A 16,946-nucleotide genomic window follows, 5' to 3' on the forward strand; every position below is an offset into this window, starting at 1 on the left:
ATGCTCCCCTTCTTTTTCCATTATATCATCCCTTTTACTCCAGAAGAAGGTTGCTTTGGGTGCCCACTTGCCAGCCCACTCGTTAACTTCTTTAGGGGAATGTTCAAATCAAATGTATACAGACAGGCTGCACCTTCCGCCTGGGACCCTCTCAGAGCATGTATAAGGGGAAAAAAAGTAGCAATCAGATGGTTTCTTTTTTTAAATTACACAGCACTTATGTATAAAAGATTATGTATTTGATCATATAGTTCTCCCCCTACTATGTCATTTGTCAGATAAGATTGTAAGCGTCTTTCAGCGGGGATTGTACGCGCCTTTTGTTCCTACTTGTTCTTGCTTCGTTCTTCTATAGGGCCTAGCAGGGCTCTGATCCTGAGGCGAACGACTGATGCAACACAACTTAAAATATTTCTAATATAACCCTGCTTACAGATATTGCATTTCCAGAGGCAAGACAGCCTCTGCCCAAATTACCTTCTGATTCCAGTTTGCCACTCCTGAAAACTTTACTTACCCTGAGGAGGCTCATATCAGTAATAACAGAACACCAGCAAAGAGGTTCTACCAGGTTTCTGTGCGAAAAAAATATCAGTGTCCCACTCATGCAGGAATTTATGCATGTACAAAATGGGTCATGTCTACTTTCAGAATCCTTCTCAGTCTATCAGTGCTTTCACCTATTATTTAGAATGGTCTTGTTCTGTTTTTCTAGGAAACTAACACAACAGTACATTTGAGCTGATCGAGAAGAAAGCTTTACCTGACACAAATCATGTTAATATTACAGGATCAGCTGGAAATGAACAAAACACTCCCCAGTCTCACTTGATTATATTGACAGCTTCCATATGATTTGCTCATACCTCATTTCTGAAACAAAGGCATAGCTCATTTGCTGGAAACTGACTGTATAATTAACTTAATATAAAAGTTATTAACATGAGACCAGTATTACTTTGACTTCTATTATTTCACAAAAGTCACATAATCTCTTTGTCCATAAATCTATTAATAATGTCATATTTTGAAAAGTGGCCAGCACTCTTCCATTCCCAGAATCTCTAAGAGCTAATAATTTTAGATTGGGAACCAAAGAGTAAAAGTAAGGCTAATTACCTTGTCAGTGCAATTATATCATTAATAATATCCAAGTTCTATGCGTTATGCTTTAATTGAAGGAGACTAAATCTGCTGAGTCTATCCACTATGGAAATTCAGTGTTTGTTTAAATGTTTAAACACACAGTTTAAAGGTGGAATGCCCCACAATGTTGAACAGGTTGCAAAAAATGTATTTGTTTTTTCCTCTTTCCCCATTTTTGCATCCTCTTTGACAGGGACAAAATAAGAACAATCCTCATTACTGACAGCTGTTTTTGTCCCACTCAACTGGGAGATCTTTATGTGAACTGTTGGGTTTACTCAGTCTCCCCCCCAACGGCTGGAGATGATTTTTTTTCCACTTTCTAGAGGGCACTGTATGTACTGTCTGTCTTACGTAAATAATTTGGAATGAGCTATGCATTCTGGGACTCACTGGTGTAAAAACTAAGCAGTTGCTTCCAATATCCTTTGAGATTTGCTGGAAAAACTTTATCAGATAAACCCTTCATTCCCATTTTCTCTTCTTCAGACTATAGGCAAAGCGATCACCATCCCAACCATTAGGACCATATCCCAGATATTACATTTGACTCCTCTGCCTCTCTAGTCTAACACATACATACTATTTAAATCTTGTTTCTGCTGCTGCTTCTTTAGCAGCTACTGAATGCATCCTTTCTTTCCAGTTTCCACAGCCAAATCTCTTTTTAGAACTTATATCACATTATCCTCTTTGGCCTCCTATACACATATGCTTTATACCTCTTCCTTTCTTACAAATGGCTGCTGCTAAATTCGGCTCCCTTGCCCATTGTTTTGACTCCACTAACCCCTGCTGAATCCCTCCAAAGGTTTCCCACACAATAGCTTATCAAACATATGCTTTTTATTACTGTTTTCAAAACTTAATCATCTCTCCAAATTATTCTCCTTTTCAAAATTCATACTGCCCCACTTCATTTGTTTCACCGATGTTCTCAAGATTATAATAAATAAATAAATAAAATAAATCTGTGTGGCTTCTTACATAAAGTAAACTACACCAAACCTGCCCTGAAAGCACTCTATTCTGTTGACATTTAAGTCTTTTTTTGGAGAGTTACTTCTACAATAACGTGAACTTCTTTCGTAAGTCAGGTTGACCTGTAAACACACATTTCACTTCACCCTTCCTCCACCTACTTGTTTATCCTCAGGTCACAAACTTCCATGAGCAGAAACCACTCCTTGTAAATCCTTTAAAAAAAATAAAAATAAAAAGGTAATGGGCAGCTTAGTAAAGGACACTACTGCTAATAACAGTGAGCTAAGCCTCTCATTAATTGGGGTTGTAGGAGCTGTGGTGAACCTTCCTCACCTGAAGACAACATTTACCTTATGAAGCATGGTATTCCAAGGATGGCATTTAGTGAAAAAGGAGAATGCAACTGGTAGGACTCCTTGCTTCTAGGCACTGGCTCAAGAAAACCAGTTTGAGCCGTTATTCTGTACTGTCATCATATTCATTTTCCTCACCAGGGCAGGCACAGAGCCTCAACTGATGTTAAGAACAGCAGCATTCAGTGTATTGAGCCACTTTGCTAATTTAAGAGTTATTAGGGAATTTAATGCTACATACAGTCAGATTATGCAGCATACTTTCAAATTAAAAGTCAGAGTTTTAGCGGGCCTGATGTATTTATTGACCTATTGGAGCTTTCAATTTCGGTCAAATTTGCTTTGATCTTGTTGGTATTACTGTTAAAACGATGAGCAAAAAGTTTATTTGATTTCTATGTGACTGTATCTCTAGGACAAGCTAAATTCCATTACAGCACTATTATGATTATTAATAATGTTATCTTTTCAGTCATAGTCTAATTTAAGCTCCATTTAAGATTACGGCTTAGGAGTTCAAGGGGAGCAGCAAAGCCAATAAGGATCACATTAAGCCTCTTGTTTCAATGTGTGAGAAGCGTCATTTAAATTTTTCAAGCCAAGTCTTGGCATTAGCTTGAGGGAACTTGGCTGAGCTCAAAGGAACAGCCTTCTGTCAGTGTTAAGAATGATCCTAAGGAGCAAAAACAGTGAACACAGAAGGCTGCACTGAACCCTCTGAGTTAGAAACAAACAGCGAGCAAAGATTAACATTTATCTGAGCTTTCCATTTGTTTCCCCCATTGCGGACACATTAATATGTATGCCATGACTTCACGTTGCTATGTACTCTAGCAATGGAACAGAATAGTAACCGGGAACGGGGGGGGGGGGGGGAGGAAATCCAAGTATACTTTAAATTGAACTCATGTCTCTGTAGAGAAATTAAAGTATCTATTTTTTGGTATAAATCTTGGAAAATCTCAGCTGCATAAGTCACACTTAGGCTGTATGTTAACTACCTAAAAGGTTCCGTCAGTTCCATGTGAAGTATTTCCTAGTCTTCTGGTTCTGAAGTTTAAAGTACAATTTAGGTGACAGTGGTACAGCTTTGACTGTAGAAGGAAAGCAGAATATATGAGAAGTCAGTAAATTTTAAAAAGGAAGAAGTAAGTTCTTGTATATTTAAGACATAGATGTTTGTGGAAAGTACTGAATTAGAGAATAAAGTCCTTCTATCCAGAGGGCACTGGGAACACAGCGTAACTGTCTGAGCATCCCCGCATAACCTCAGCAGCCCTGATTTGAACAACCGCTTCTGACTGAGAAAGCAGATGGTCATTTCTCCACAGGCTATTCCCTGCTGGTGCTAGTGCTAAACGATGCAGGTTTTTATTGCCATTTTGTGGTATGGAACTGCAAATATGAGACCTATTTCCAAACACATCATCTTATAAAAGTAACCCTGCTATTAATGCTCTGCCTGTCATTTAAAAATTAATGATTATACTACTTTGTACTTCTGCAGTAGCTATCAAGGGGAGATGGGGGTTATCCTCTAGCATCTATGAGGGAGTTTCAATCTATCATTTTAAACAATCGGCAATATAAGAAAAGTACTTGACACTATTCTTTTAATCAAAATGTTAAAAACTAACTTATATAGAAGAAAAGGAAATGGAATAAATAGTAATTTGATAGCGACAAATAGCCCTATGGTCATAAAATGGGAGCTCCCAAGCAGAATTCTGTGAAACACTAGTTGCCCGCAGCGTACTTGCAGCTAATTCTTGGAAGGCTGGCTAGCCATATGCTGCTGGCTTTAGTCCTTGTTTCCAGCTGTTACATCACACGAAAGACAACTAAAAATATATTAAATACTTCTCCATACAAGCACGTTCAAAAGCTACTGCAAGAATGTTATGCACTGAAAGTAGAAGAAGTGTGTGCAAAGTTATGAACAGAAGTGGAAAAAAAAAAGTTTACAATCTCTCTGCTAAAGTGTGGTCGGTCTACGATAGAGCAAAAGAGAACCTTGACCCTCAAGGTTCGATTTCAGTATTTCAGCATGTCTTGAATATTCTAAACTCTATCAGATGTTCAAGGTCTCAGTCCAACAACACACTTAATCGTGGATCTAACCAAGACTTTGTGATACAATTTGGCATACGCTTATGTACCTCACCAAAATCAAAAGCCATGTGCCATGGAAATAACATACGGAGAGCTACACCAGGTGCTCAGAAAAGGCAGTAATAGACATATCCTAGATATTAAATGGAATCCCTTTGGATTGTTAATAAGCTAAAGGTGCCTCCTACAAGGCCCGAAGGTGTAACTTACTAGAAACACAAATTAATAAAACGTGCAAATTGGGATGCTGGAGTGTCTGAAAGAAAAGAAACATAACTGATTACAGCTGGGAGGTGGGGTTGTGAAGAGGACAGTAGCATGGCCAGAGGAGAGTTTTTTTAGTGCTTGGTAATGGAAATAAGTTATCTTTCCAGAACCACTTTGTTAAGCAACCCTTGAAAAAGATCACACATCAACTGCAGTGTGTATTACATGCAGCCAACAGAGAGCCTCCACAATCTAGAAACAATCAGCTCTTGCTGCGAGCCAAACGCCGTACACCACACATATAACACGTGGCCTCAATAAATTATTTGGCCAGAAGTGGGCAAGAAAATATGGAAAACTGAAAATAAGCAAAGACTACCAACAAGATAACTGCCACATTGTTTAATCAAGTGTCATCACTAGTCTCAAACAGGCCTGAAAGGAGAATAAACCTGACAGGTAGTCACCTGCAGACACAGGTGCTGACACAAATACCTGACTCTGCACAGTACTTTCCAGTTCTTTGAGTATTTGCCTGCCTACTGAAAACAGTAAATTTATATCACATCGGCATGATTTTTAAGACTCGTCTCACACCTTCTTCATATTTATGATTTTTATTTATACTTTGGTCACAGTGCAGGTTCTCTTTTGTTTGTAGCCTTATTGTTCCTTCAACTGGAAGGCCCTACACCTCTGATAAAACCAGTACTTGTGACAGAGAACTCAGCTTGCAAAATGTACCCCACTAAATGGCACAAGCATCAGCAGTGTCTCACCTTAGACCAGTCTCCCATTCTCCAGACGTAGCATTTGGAATAGTCCTCGCAGTCTTCTGCTTCTTTAGGTCTTGTGGACAAAACACATTTCTTGCGGGGATTGGTGCACCTCACAGTCCGATGCCGTACTCCCTTACCGCACTTTACAGAGCACTGTGGGAAACGGACATTTTTCAGGTTTATACAAGTGACGTAGTTACCCCACAGAACAAAGTAGGAGTCCTTTGGCCTTCTAATGACCTCTGCCAGGCTAACATAAATAATTCAAGACTTCAGTAATTTCCTGAGTTCCAATTCTCACATGTATAGATATTGGATTTGTTTAAAACTAACAAAAGAACAAAAATCCCTTATTGGGCAGAATAATCATCTCTGTATTTTCAGCTAAAAATACATAGCTTGAAATGATCAAAAATATCTGCTTAAGGAAAAATTAAGCTTTAAAACAGTATTTGGATAAGGAAAAATTTGAAAGGTTATGACCAAGTGAATGCAAAGAGTTACAGTTTACATATTAGTCTACATATTAGGCAATAATTTTGTTCTCAGAATTAAAGAAAACAGAATGAAAGAAAATCTAAATAGCGTTCATAAGGATAAGATATGAAGCAACTTCCAATAAATTCTAGTAGTGTCTAAAAGGCCTTTTTGGGAGGGAAAAAGGTTAAAATGGCACAGTAAACGTTCCAAAACTGTATGCAAGAATCCAGACTGAATTTGAAAATTCAAATCCACTGCATATATAGTATGTGAAAACTGCCTTAACGTTTCACAGAAGGTCTTAATCTATGTTTTTTTTCAGCTATTCCCACTTACACTGCCAAAAATTATGCCATTTCCTTCTCAAAACATTATCACTGCTTTCGATCATCCCACTGCTTGCAGATTAAAACTCTCTTTTGCCAGGCTGATTACAGCTGCAGGAAGCAGTAGTGGCCAGCTTCCAGTGTAATGGTGATAGTGGGAATGGCCATGGGAAACACCTCACTCTTCAAAATATATTTATTGCTTCCAACAAAAACACGCTCACTTCTTTCTGATTTCTCAAACGTACTAAACAATCTGGGTTTCTTTCTCTCACCTCTGTAAGTGAATACCATTCTTCCCAATGCCAGCGCCTCCATTATAAACCTCTGCATACGAGACCAGGAACTCCTGCTATTTACTTCTTTTTATCTCTACCTTAGCATCTGCTTTTCATCCTTGGAAATATTCCCTGTGCCTCAGCTCTTCCTTGCCTGGGGAGATCAAGGGCTGCTGCTGAATGGAGGAGTCCAAAGGAGGGACTGCACCTATATTCAGGAGCTGTTCTCATATTTTGAACCGCGGGGGACTGATGGCACAGCTTCTGCAGTGGGAGGCACGCAGAATGGCCTTGTATTTCCAGCTGAAGAAGAAGCTCCAATAACCCCTACAGTTTGTCCAGACGGCAGTGATAACAACTCCTTCTGCCTCCACAGTCAAATACTACCAAGCCTTTTAGAAGCCCAAGAAACACACATCGACACGCTCAGTAAAAATATCTTAAAAAGCTCTTCAAATAGTAATTAGAATCTGCACCGAGGCTCCAAGATGCAATGGATATGAAAGTGTTATTTACAAGCACCACTGCGCGTGCTGCTCTTGGAAAAAGAGGTGAGAAGAGAGAACAAGGGAAGGAAGTGTGCTTTTTGCAAGCAGTTCCCCCCATAGTCTCAGTGAAGTGGAATGGCAGCAGCCATTCACCTGATTAACATCCACTGGCACAAAAGCATTTCAGAGATGTTCCCTCTCTGAACACAAGTCCTGATAACTAAGAACTGATGGCCTTAATTATTTCTATTTACCCTTAGTTACCCACTACTACAGTCAGGACATATTTGGCTATACTTGCTTGAAAACTGGCCAAAAGAAACTGTTTCAGAACATTAGCTAGGTAAGATGTAGTAATTCTACGCAGTTGGTTTTCTGAAGCCCTGATCCCTATGCCAAATCACCACATGAGGACCCAGAAAATCTTTAGGCTGGGCTGTGCCATTTGTCATTGAAAAGGCCATATTCCCAGAAAACATTAAGGCACAAATAATTTCTATGGAATATTTGTATAACTAAATACCTCAGACCAGACTCCCGCTTCCCACACTGTCATGCAGTCCTGGCCTTCGCAGCGCTGCGCAGAAGCGGGCTTTGGCCCCAGGCAGTCTCTCTCCCGAGCTCTGATCAGGGTGCCGTTTCTCAGCTGCTGTGTGCAGGCTACTTGTCTGTTCTGGGTCCCTTTGCCACATGTTCTCGAACACGGAGTCCATTCTGTCATCATCCATCTATAAAGACATATAGACAATATAGTAACAAATCAGGCATGGAAAAGTCCCCTTTAGGTCATCTTATTCTCTTGCTTACCAATACCTTTCTGCCTAAGCTATATTGGCATATTTTCGGCCTGCTTTCTAATGTGGTAATGGACTAATTATTAATCTAACAGATCTTTCTTTTAAATAACACGTTAACATGCACTTCAGTATTTTTTGCTCCCCAGTAGCCACCCCTTGATCCTATGTTTTCAGAGCCCTTCATATTTCTTAATCAGTTCCCCTCTCTGTCATTAAAATTCCAATGAGAAAAGCTCCAAAATGCAACCATACACAGTTTAAAGGTGACAGGTCACTGACCAGACAATCTATTATTCTCTGGATAGCTATATGAATGAATATCTATATGTCAGGTCTATGCCCTGCATGTAAATTCCAGCATCCTTCGAAAATCGCTACAAGACAGAATCACTCCTGTGCCAAAGACTCATTTCTCTGGAGGAAGTATAAAAGCTGAGACTTCTTCATGTTCTTTAGGGTCAGGCCTAACTCAGGATGCATGGTTTAAATCACAGAAACAAGCAAAGCTGATGAAGCATGGCAGAACCAACATATCTGGAGAGCAATAGTTCTGGAGCATAATTTTTCCCAAATATTCAATACTTCCAGACTATGGCCATGTGCCCTTAAAAAAAAAAAAAAATCAAAAAGTTCTGCCAATGATGCAGTACACAAGTGCATCCTAAAAGACTGGATTTGCAAGGGAGAGTCTTTCAGAAACCGAAATTTAACATATCAGTTCCAACCTTCTCTCAGGCATTCACTGTAAGAAAATATAATGTTTAACTAAGGTTTTTTATTATTAGTCCAGAGACTCGATTTAAAAATCACAGCTTGTCAAGGTAATGCAATACAGTTTAAGATATGTCTTCAAGAGCCAATAACAAACAACTAGTTATGCAAGCATATGTTTTAGCTACATTTCTACTGAAAGGTAGCAATATTTGTTTTGCAAGAATCATTAACAGTATATTAAAAACTAGATATATAAATTGAGGAGCATGATATCTTTCTACATTTCTCAGCATAGCAGCTTTGAGTAGCAACTAGTAACACTTGAAAATGTACAGCATATTGAAAATAGATAGTTGACAATGCTGCAGAAAAAGATCACACTATTCCATTTCTATCCATTAAGTGTACAGTGATGTTAATAAAATAATAATCTGGTCCAGTACATACATAGTGAAATATAAATAATCCCTTTAAAGTGTAACGCTCTAGTCTGTGTAAGTTAGAACCTCAGCAGATCTGTCTAACTTAAATCCGTAAAATACCAGCGATCAATACATTTTTCGTACTTCATTCTTTCCAAGAAAACTATGTCATCTGGTTCATTTTACATCCATTTCTTTAAAAACATTTGCATTTTATTTACTTTGCATTGCTTTCTTTAAAAATACCATCCACTTCTCCTCCAGATGACTCCAGTAGATTAACCCCTGTGCTCGCTCCCAAGGGAACTAGCTATCGCTCTCTGTCCTCCCTTTCTTGAAAGGTAGCAGGCACTTTCCTCGAGTGCGCACCATACGCAAGGACTTCCCTAGGCATAATTCTTAGCTGCAATTCAGAAAACTGACTGCAAACAGTGAAATGGGTCCTGGGAAGAAGCCTTCGTGCTGGCCTTGCGGCGTGATGACACGCTGCCCTTGCAGAAGATGCCCAGCATGTGCAGAAAGGTCCCTGCAAGGATGGCAGGCAACAGCCATCATGCATCAGCTGGCTGACGCCAGGCGACAGGCCGCTGAGTCACCCGGCTGCACAGCATCAGGTGGGGTGGTCTCTGCTCGGCACAGGCTGCATGCTACAGCTGTCTCTTGAGGTGAAATTCAGGGAAAAAGCACCTTCTGCTTCTTCTACCACTCAACCATCAAAGCCCAATTCTGCATAGTGATCCACAGACACAGGGATGGCGGGGAGAGGGAGGAGAGGAACACTGTCTATACTTCAAGTTAAATCAATGTATTACAAATGAGTAACTGTTTCTTCCACTACCCAGTACACCCAGAGTGTACTGTGTGCTTTTAAAAGACTGCAGGACTACAAAGAGTGCAGTTTTGTTCATGCCACAAAACACCACAATATATCATTAATTAAAAGATTAAATCCATCCCTATACAAGCAGCATTTAAATTTCAATTTCATAATACACATCAGCCTGTGGGAACTCTTACTGAGGAAATTAATGAGCTGCTTAATTGAGTAAGAATTGATTTAGGTACATGCTTAAGGCTCTCTATCCTCTGTTCCATTCAGACTCAGAAGAAACAACAGCCAGCATTTCAATGTTCCCTACATTTCTTATTATAACCTTTGATGTATGTATTAATTGCACATTCGTTGCCACAGTCAGTCACCTCTCTCCGTAGCTCCTACGATTTTTACATCTAGATATTACAGTCTAATTTAATCAAATAACTATTACCTGGTCTGGCATGGCTGCTCATTGCACTTTCGGATCTGTGGTTCAGGTTTTGTTAAATATTTGCACTTTTTATTGTCGACCAGACTGATATTCTTGTTCATAATCTTTGTGCAAGACACTGTTGTTTTTCTTTCACCTGATAAAAAATAAAGCAAGTATGTGGGAAAACCAGGAATATACAACTTTGTTTAAAAAAAAAAATGATGCTTGTTGAAGGCCAAAGGTAACTTTATCATATACAGCTGTTTTATGTAGAATTTGGCTAAAAGTAGTATAAAACAAAATATGTTAAATTCTGCACTTTGAATTTTATAAAAGATATACATTATAGAAGGTTCATTTCTTCTACAAAGGTTTACAGGCCATTGATTAGAAGAGTAAAGATTTTGTGAGAAACAATTTGTGCTGAATTCATATACATGCTTAGAACAAGTGGGATGTGCCGTTTCTACATTACTGAATTTCAATTATGGAAACAGAAGACGCCAGGAAGGTTTAAGGGTGGAAAGCTGTAGTTGGCTGAAAAAAGAAGCACTGATTTATTAACAGAAAAAGATGCAAAACTGGTAGACAGAAATACATTTGCACAGTATCTTACTGCTATTTTATATATTCAAACACACAATATCACACATTTTTCCATTCACCTGGACTTGCACTCTATCACTCCCCCAACCACTGTGCAGTTTGTTGCCCTGATGGCAGCACGGCAGCCAGCATTCCTGCCTGCCCTCCCTGGGACTCCACGTCCTTCCTCCGACAGAGCAAAATAGTATACTGGACACTTAAAGTGAAAAGCAAAGAGAAATTTTAAAATTTGAAGGGAACAAGGTGATTTTCTGATCCAGTCTTTGCACACCACCATCAACAGAATTTTGCTGCTTTATCTTTGTAACAAGTCGTAGCCAACACCTGAGCCTTAGTGACTTAATTGCTTCTCTCTCAACCACTGAGACCCCGACACTGAGAAAAGCTTGCGGAAAAATTTCACAGAAAGCAAGTTTGTCCATTAACATATAAAATAAGGAAAGAAATAACAACTCCTGCCTTCCTGGAGTTTAATATTTCTGCCTGGTTTAGCAATGTATGGGCAAGCATGGCCAGCACTTAGCTAAAGGGGATCAGCACACGCAACCTTCAATAAGGAGGAGCCTGCCCTATTCCCCATCAACTAAAGAAAAAAGGCCACATAACTGATCTGATCTGCAGGGTAATAATTTAAGAAGTTCGGGTACTGCTTGCTGAGACCTAACACGTATCCTTTTAAATATACCTTTCCTTGACAGATGGGTTGGTATCTCTTGAAGACAAAAATGGTTAGAAATCAGAATTTAATCTAATAGCTACCATAATTAGTAACTTGTAATCAGACTGATAGATAATTTTTTGAAAACTAACAAGCTTTGAATTAAAGACTTCATTTAGTAGAATATACATTCATTTGTTCCGACGGTTAAGTTATAACAATTTACTTCTACCTAGAAGTTTACTGACAAACCAGGCGCCTGCAGGAGCAAGGCAGAGTTAAGAATGCTGTCACTAGCGGTCAGAAACGTACCCGTGGATGGAGCAGTACAGTTATAAATAGGCATTATGTGACCACAATTGACATTTTACACTGCATTTGTGTACGTGAAAGCACATGCAACTAATCTGTCATATACAGCAATTGATATATTTGACATTTTTTCTGCATTTACATATACATGTGTGTATTCATATTCTCTCCCATGCATGTACACAAAGAAAGCTTTTTCCGCAACAAAGGAGGTCACAGACGAGTTACATACATAAACATGCACAAAACCAGACAGCTTCATCAATAGTTTCCTCCTGACATACACTTCAAACATTTAAGGAAAACATGCTGATAATTGTTATAGTCATTAATCTGATTCATCAAAACATTGATGTTAAAAATTCAAATGTAAACATTTACATAGGGTACAAGCTGCAACATTTTAATTTTGTTATTGCTTCATATAAAACCCTAAAAATAACAGAACAGTTCAAATTATTCTGTCTAAAGTGAAAAATAAACTTTAACTTGTACTTCAGAAAATTCAGCAGTTCAAAGTTAGAATACCTTTTATGGAACTTCATATTAACTCGACTACTTTAAACAATAACAAAAAGCAAAAGCCAGTTACATCAGAAAAATATGATCAATAAACTTTACAATAAAACACTTAAATATTTATAAAAGTATTAATGTAGAATAAATGACCAACATATTGCATGTTAAGGGTTTTTCCAGACAAAGGTAACTTCAGAAACATCTGAAGCAACAATGAGAGATTGTGGTAACATTAAAATTATACTAAAAATATTTCAGGAAATCGTAAAAAGCATGAATATTCCAAGTGAATGAGTGCTCTGCTAAGAAACAGAGGATGCTACTTGCACCACGTACAAAATACCTTCAGGGAAGAAGTTTTCTTACCAAACCACAAAAGACATGTTTATGGAAACTACAGCAATCTGTCGTGACACCAGGATTGTTCGCAGAGTCAAAGTAACTAGAACACTGTGTTCTTTAAACTGCTGTTACGAGAAAGTAAAGCGTTTCCAGGCTTTCCTATTCAATTAGAAGGTGCACAGCAATTTTCAGGACTGCTGATCAGAAGAGCCGTGATTGTCAAAGTTGTAAGCAGGAAAGACAGGTATCAAAGAGCAATATAGTATTCACAGCTTAAGTCTAATTACTCAAGGTATAAACAGATCTCTAGGTTGCATTCATTAAAAACCTCAGTGTTTTTCCACTGTTATAACCTTTTCTAGTAACCAACTTCTAAACAGCAATTTTTAAGGATTTTGTTACAATAATACTGTTTATGTTCCAGTATCTGTTTCTGTGCCTGTAGTTTGTTTTTCCAAATGCGCACTTTAATGGTTTATAAACAAACATAGGAAAAGTATTGCACCATCACATTAATATCTGCTGTCACAAAGTTTGTTCCGCATGTTTTTGGATCATCCTCAACTCATGTTACTAATTGTACATAGTTGTTCTGAGAGAGCGTTCAGCTTTTCTGTAGTTTGAAATGACTTTTACAGATCATTTATCTTCAATGATTCCAAATACACAGTGGAATACAAATGCAATGAACTTTCTATTAGTGTTCTAGCTCTTGCACTTCCTTTTCTTCTTGGAAACTGTGTCCTTAATTCACTTTGTTAATCCAGATTTCATTCCTTTGCTATGATTTTTGTCTACTTGCTTTATTTAGTTTGCATGTTTTCCTGTGGCTATCATTATTCTTTTAATCTAATCAGGAGGCATGAGATTGAAATACGTGCTCCATCATTCTGTAACAACCTTAGCCTACAAGCTGCAACTATGATATTATTATTAAAAATGCTACGGTGATAACCAGTGTCTCAAATACTAATACACCACGTGTTTTAATTGCCATATGCATGTATGCATATATTTACCTCCTCCGCATACAGCATCACAGTCCTCCCAGCCAGAATGAGTCCACATGAAAAGAGGTTCGGGTACTTTAGAGCTCTGATTCTCAGGAAGAGGATCCAGTGGGATTGTGTATTCATAGTGTAGGCCATAACTCTGGTCATGGAAAAGTAGCACCTGCAAGACACAGAGAATGAAGACAGCCTGTACAGCCACTGCTTGAAGACAAACTCAGACCTGTGAAGAAATAACCTGAAGAGCACAACAGAATGAATTAATGCTTTACAGTCTTGCAATGATGGCTTTTGTAATGGAAAAATTAATGGAAGTGACCAACTCCAGACAATGGGAAAAAATGCTCTTACTTAATCTATAGGTAAAAGAGGTCTCCTTAAGAAACAGACAAACAAGTTAACCAGGAATTTAGAGGACAATCTTCCCTATGATTTCAGTGTTCTTCAGTAAAGCAGATCTTGTTTTGACATGTATCATATTTCAATCTATTTTAGATGGATCACCCAAATTTTTACACTTGAAGGATTCTGAATTGTGAGGTACTTCCTTATCATCTCTCCCTCTCTCCATCTGGTTTTGTCACTGCGGCTATCAACGTTTCCTTCCCTCTACGGAAAAGCATCACAACTCTACTTCTTTGCAGAGAACCCTGAAGGGTGATGATGTGCTATGGTCAGCCAACAGGATAGAAAATTTTTTATCTCTCTCCTCAAGCTGCACAACAGCCTTTTATGAGACTTGTAGTAATGTAAAAACTTTGAGACTTTCCATCCTGCCTCAACAGCTTATTATTATTGGATTTATTATTAGCTATTATTATTATCCAATAATTGGATATTATCATCATTGGATCTTAATATTATTACTGGATGTTATATTATTATAATAATATATTGGATAGTATTATTGTTGGATTTAAATAGGGTTTTTTGGTTTTTGTTTTTTTAAGGAGTGGGCTGACAGATCAGCAGGGGTAACTTACATAGATCTCATTATGTTAAGAAGCCTGGGGAAAAAATATTAGTTACCATGCATTATTATTTGAATCAGATTAAAAAAACCCAAACATATTTTCATACCAATAAATGTAAAGGTGATGTTGTGGGACCTTTAGCAGATATCTTCTCCCAAAGACCTCTCCGAACATAATGGACAGTGGTCCCAGCAATATTGAACGTTCCTGAATGCTCTATTTTCCAGTCACTATTGATTGACTGTTTTCCAGCATCTCGAAGAGCTGTAAAAATATATGAATAAAGACCAATATAAAAGCTGTCTGTCCAGGAGAGATTTTGGCCTCTTCTTACTTCCCGTTAGTATAATTTAATGGGCTGATGAAATTACATGATCATATTTGCAAAGATATTTGTTGATCTTAATATACATGTTGTTCAATAGGAACACGTTTCAGAAAATTTCTGGAAGGAATGCTTGGCAAAAACATGTGCCTAACATTAACTGAAGTTAATATCAGTGTTTTCAAGCCTACAGAGACTGGCAGCCTCCAGCATAATTCATAATTTGATCACTGAATTAATCTGATTAAGAGAAAGACAACCATTCTTTACTCCCAGAGTAGTCATTTCTATGATCCATACAAGACATAGGAAATAAAATTGTCACAAGAAACACTTCAGGATTTGTGGGATTAGATTAAAACTTAAAAAAAAAAATATGGCTCAGAGTTCTTTCGCTCTAACCACTAGATTTGTTTTTTTTCTCCCACCTCAAAATGTAACAGTACTACCATCATCACACCTAAATATCTATTTTACACAGACTTTCACCATATAATTTGATTTCCAGTGGGAAAAGCTTCTCCATGTTGGCTGAATCATTTCTCTTTTTGGTCTAATTAATACCCAAAGCTATCAATAAAGTCAAGTAAGATACATTCCAAACACTGAAAACACAATCTTTTACATTATTTTTTTATAGTGAACTCCAAATTGACTCTCTTCTGTGAACAACCTGTAATTTTACTTTAGCTTAGTTTAGCTTAGCTCAGAATCATGTCTGAAACAATCATGTGAAGTAAAATATACTTGAAGTCACCTTCTGGGCAAGAAGTTCTACACATTCCTCTTCATTGAAATTGCATGTTTGGCATCAAACTGTCGTAAGAGAACCTCAACAGTTTAAGCTTTGTCCAAAATTTCTTTTTTAAAGTTGTAAGTTAATGTGAGTCATTCCCGTAATCAACTTCTCTCCTATTCATATTTATACTGTTATGTTTTGTTTCTATGGGAAACAATGGCAATAGGTCTATGGACTGGCAGAAATACAACTGCATGAGACACCACTGATGTGTGCCACTACAGCACTGTGTTAAATGCTAAGACTATAAGATCCATCAGCGCTGCAGAACAGCCGTGTGCTAAAAATAACAACAGTCGTCTTACAAGATTCAAAAATTGGTACTTTAGGTTTAAAGATTTTATTATTTAATGCTAACTAAGTTCCACTTAGAGGTTAAACAGTAGGGGCCAAACCCTCTCCTCAGCAGAGAAACAAAACAAATGCGCTTGAAAGTGCCAAGGTCCATTTGAGTCAGGCTGCTCAGATGGAGCAGCATCCTCTCCCTGGAGAGCAGTGGACTCTGCAGTCTTGTCTTTAAAACGAACATGTATGCTGCAACACGTGTATGCACGCGAGGGACTGGAACCCTGGCCCCAGCATTCCCACAAAACAGAAATATGCCCGTTCTTGCACCTTCTGCTCTCAGATGCTCCACTTGAGCCACAGAGTTTAGAGGAAGGAAGAAAGGGTGTCCTTGTGCCTTAAAGCTAGGCTTCAATTCAAGCAGTCTAGGCTCTGTTCCTGACTCTGTCACAACCCATATCGTGAGCAAGTTCACGGAGTTTTCCTCCGCTCCACACCACACTTGGACTCCCACTCTGCTCGGCTTACGGAAAAGGATGAAGTCCTCTACACAGGAACACAATACAGAAGGAAAACTTGGCATGCAAGCGTATCCTCTCACACTGTAAAACAAATGGAGCAAGACATCTACAACTAAACAGACAAATGAACAACAATTTCCTGCCTCCCAAAAAGGAGAAAACCTGACTAGTGAAGCCTCTTGTAACTGCCACTGAGACCAAAAATTCAATACTAAAACAAGGGACAACACAAGTTCACCTTTGCAGAACATAAAACTAC

General features: G+C 38.3%; 1 protein-coding gene across 3 annotated transcripts in view; it reads right to left on the minus strand.

Moving 5' to 3' along the window:
* Window positions 1-16,946, minus strand: part of LOC135325121 (A disintegrin and metalloproteinase with thrombospondin motifs 19) — a 149,396-nt gene that overhangs the window by 17,558 nt on the left and 114,892 nt on the right. For all 3 annotated transcript variants that reach the window (XM_064502702.1, XM_064502701.1, XM_064502703.1), the window contains 5 exons: window positions 14,864-15,021; window positions 13,793-13,946; window positions 10,355-10,490; window positions 7,677-7,881; window positions 5,582-5,734 (listed from right to left, as the gene is read on the minus strand). In XM_064502702.1, the coding sequence (XP_064358772.1) occupies window positions 5,582-5,734; window positions 7,677-7,881; window positions 10,355-10,490; window positions 13,793-13,946; window positions 14,864-15,021 (806 nt within the window). The remainder of the gene's footprint in view (window positions 1-5,581; window positions 5,735-7,676; window positions 7,882-10,354; window positions 10,491-13,792; window positions 13,947-14,863; window positions 15,022-16,946) is intronic.

This window comes from Dromaius novaehollandiae, chromosome Z, assembly GCF_036370855.1.
Source record: "Dromaius novaehollandiae isolate bDroNov1 chromosome Z, bDroNov1.hap1, whole genome shotgun sequence".
Classification (NCBI taxonomy): domain Eukaryota; kingdom Metazoa; phylum Chordata; class Aves; order Casuariiformes; family Dromaiidae; genus Dromaius; species Dromaius novaehollandiae.